At 50.9% G+C, this 2,800-nt stretch overlaps 1 protein-coding gene across 1 annotated transcript in view; it reads right to left on the bottom strand.

Moving 5' to 3' along the window:
• The window catches only part of Dgkk (diacylglycerol kinase kappa), a 126,630-nt gene that overhangs the window by 123,112 nt on the left and 718 nt on the right, over nucleotides 1-2,800 (bottom strand). Inside the window, exon 2 of the mRNA XM_021188532.2 lies at nucleotides 2,360-2,764. Coding sequence (XP_021044191.1) covers nucleotides 2,360-2,764 — 405 coding nt within the window. The remainder of the gene's footprint in view (nucleotides 1-2,359; nucleotides 2,765-2,800) is intronic.

Here is a 2,800-nt window from a genome sequence, read left to right as displayed (position 1 = left end):
GAGAGAGAGAGAGAGAGAGAGAGAGAGAGAGAGAGAGAGAGAGAGAGATGTGTATGTGTGACGTTTGTGTTTTTCCAAGCTTTCCTCAAGGAGGCAGTGCTTGAGACTATTCTTACCCCAGCTAATAACAACCTATTTGTTATTAAGGCAACCTATTTGTTTTAAATGTTAATATACAAGTCAGCTGCTTGTAAATGCCACTCGCTTGAAAAGACTGCAGAAGAAAATGGCTATATTGCTGAAGATCAGCTGTTGCCAACTGCACCAGCACTGGGCAACTGAACGATAGCAGAGAACTAAATTCCTTAACAATGTGAACATTTACCTAGATCTTTTGTATCCTTGGAATCTCCAAGAGCCTTCATTAGTTTCTCTACAGGTTCTTCCTGATGGATACTTAGGGTTCCTAACTCTACAGATTAGTGAATCCACAAATGCCTCACTCTTCTGAAGGTAAACTCAACCCCCTGGGGTCTCTGTCTCCTATGAATGCTGTCTCATGCCATTGAGTCACCCAGCCAGTATATGTGAACAGGTACCATACATACATAGAAAGGAAATTAACCTGATTACCCCTGCCTTGATTCCTCCTATCTGACAATAGACAGTTTCCAGTCAATCTGGTAAAATATGCTTTCACAGCTAAGGAGGGATTTTTTTCACTGAGGATTGGGAGAAAAATGGTCCTGCCCACCCCACCCCACCCCCAGCCTGCCTTCCTGAGGTCAAAGGGAGAATGCTTCAGAAAGCCATTCAGGTAATTAAGGAGCCAGCCCCCGGCCCCTGTTTTCAGCCTAGTTCCCAATTTTTCACTTAAGATGGCTACGGGTCAGGTGATTGCTGCTCATCTCCCACTCACCAGCTCATGGCAGACCTTTCCAAAAAGACAACAGCTAGCCTCAGGGTTAGGGTGAACTCCTGCCCCCCTTTTCTTGAAATCTCAGTAAGAAAGACTATCTGCAGGAAGGGGGGAGATTCATCCCCGGGATTTTGATTTTTTTTCCCCCTTGTCCAAGTCACCATCGTCCCATTTTATTTATTTAAATAAATCCCCACTCCTTTGTCTTTTTTCAGACTTTCACTGTAGATGTTATCATTGCAGATATTTGACTATTTCATGATGCCAGTTCTACCCCCAAAGCCCTGCTGCATTCTGCATTCTACAAGTGTGCCGTCAAACAGCAGGATTTTCAAGACGTGTCCCTGCCAAGCAGCTGCATAGGCTGTCCTTAGTGGCATGTTGCATTATCTGCTGTGCCTCTACCTGTGTGTTTTTCTTTGGGGGAAGCTAAAGTGAGGCATATATTTAAGCCTTGTTGTGATTTTCACCGTTTTAGACTATGGGGACCAGAGACAGGGAGAGAATCAGATACACTGGAGGTAAACATTGAAAACCTTCCTCGCTCTCTGGCATGGACTGGTGCCAGAGGACCCTTCATTCATTTTTCTTTTCCTCCCAGATAAGTGCAATGTTTCCCAAGAAATTGCTCTAGACGGGTAGAGATGAAAGTTGTGGTTCACATATTCTGCTCGCAAAACCCAACTCGTGTTTTTCACATTTGCTAAGCCAGGACTGCAGTACTATTCCAACTGGTCCTGGCTCGGGATGACAGTTGCCCGCGTGTGACGCCGCGCGTCACTGTATTACTGTGCTTGCACTTACCTGCTGGGGAATCCTGCAGACAGACGGAATGGTGGCTCCAACGCAGGCTCTCCCTCTCCTCCCAGCGAACCTTGCCCTTCCCCTGCAGTGCGCGTGGGCGCCGCCCTTCCCCTCACCTCTGCCTGGATCCCAGTGCCCAGCAGTGGACGGATGCACCAGACACCTCCCTGGAATGTCTTCAGCTGCATCTCAGCTGATGTGCCCACTCCTCCTCAGTGGCAGGGAGGGGGCCAAGCAGGCAGAGACTCCGCAGTTTGGGCCTCTGCGGCAATGACTGTGGCAGAGGTGTGTCCCATCTCCCTCCCCCCTCAGTGTCTTCCACTCCAGTACCTCGAGCCAGCCCCAAATACTTCAGGTATCTTGTGTTCCCCGGGGTGCCTTTCAATGCTTTTTCAAGATATAGGTGCCCACTGCATTGTCACTTCCTCCTATGGGGGAAACTGCTCTGACTCCCACTTCTGCTATCACCTCTTTTCCTAACCCAAGCAGCCTACTCTCTTTTCCCACATGTTGCTTCCCGCCTCCCAACCACTTCCCGCTTCCTCGCCACTTCCCGCTTCCCCAGGTCTCCCATTCCCACATCTTTCTAGCCAGTGAGTGGTAGTCAAACGGATTCGAGAGATACCCGGAGTCTAGCAGACTCCATAGCCATCAGACCTAGCCTTGTCCCCCCGCCCCCAGGGGTCTTTTTCTTACCTTTATTCTGGACCACGTTATTGGCGGTTTGGGCGAAGGCAATGGCAATAGCACTGGAGATGTCGTTACACTTTTCTCTCCAGGAACTACCTGCAACAGATGTAGTGCTGGACTCATCTTTAGACAGGACTCTGGAGTTGGCTCTGGCCAGGACTCTGGGGCCCTCTCCATGGCAGGTTCTGGGGCTGGTTCTAGGGCCAGCCCTGTGTCAAGATCTGGGGTCAGCTCTCTAGTCGGTTCTGAGGCCAACTCTAGGGTTGGCTCTGGGACAGGTTCTGGGTTCGGCTCCGGGGCCGGCTCTGGGACAAGTTCTGGGGCCGGCTCTGAGTCTGGTTCTGGGGCCGGTTCTGAGTCTGGTTCGGGGTCCGGCTCTGGGGCCGGCTCTGAGTCTGGTTCGGGGTCCGGCTCTGGGGCCGGCTCTGAGTCTGGTTCGGGGTCCGG

This window comes from Mus pahari, chromosome X, assembly GCF_900095145.1.
Source record: "Mus pahari chromosome X, PAHARI_EIJ_v1.1, whole genome shotgun sequence".
NCBI classification, from domain to species: domain Eukaryota; kingdom Metazoa; phylum Chordata; class Mammalia; order Rodentia; family Muridae; genus Mus; species Mus pahari.
This window is presented reverse-complemented; position numbering and strand designations above follow the sequence as displayed.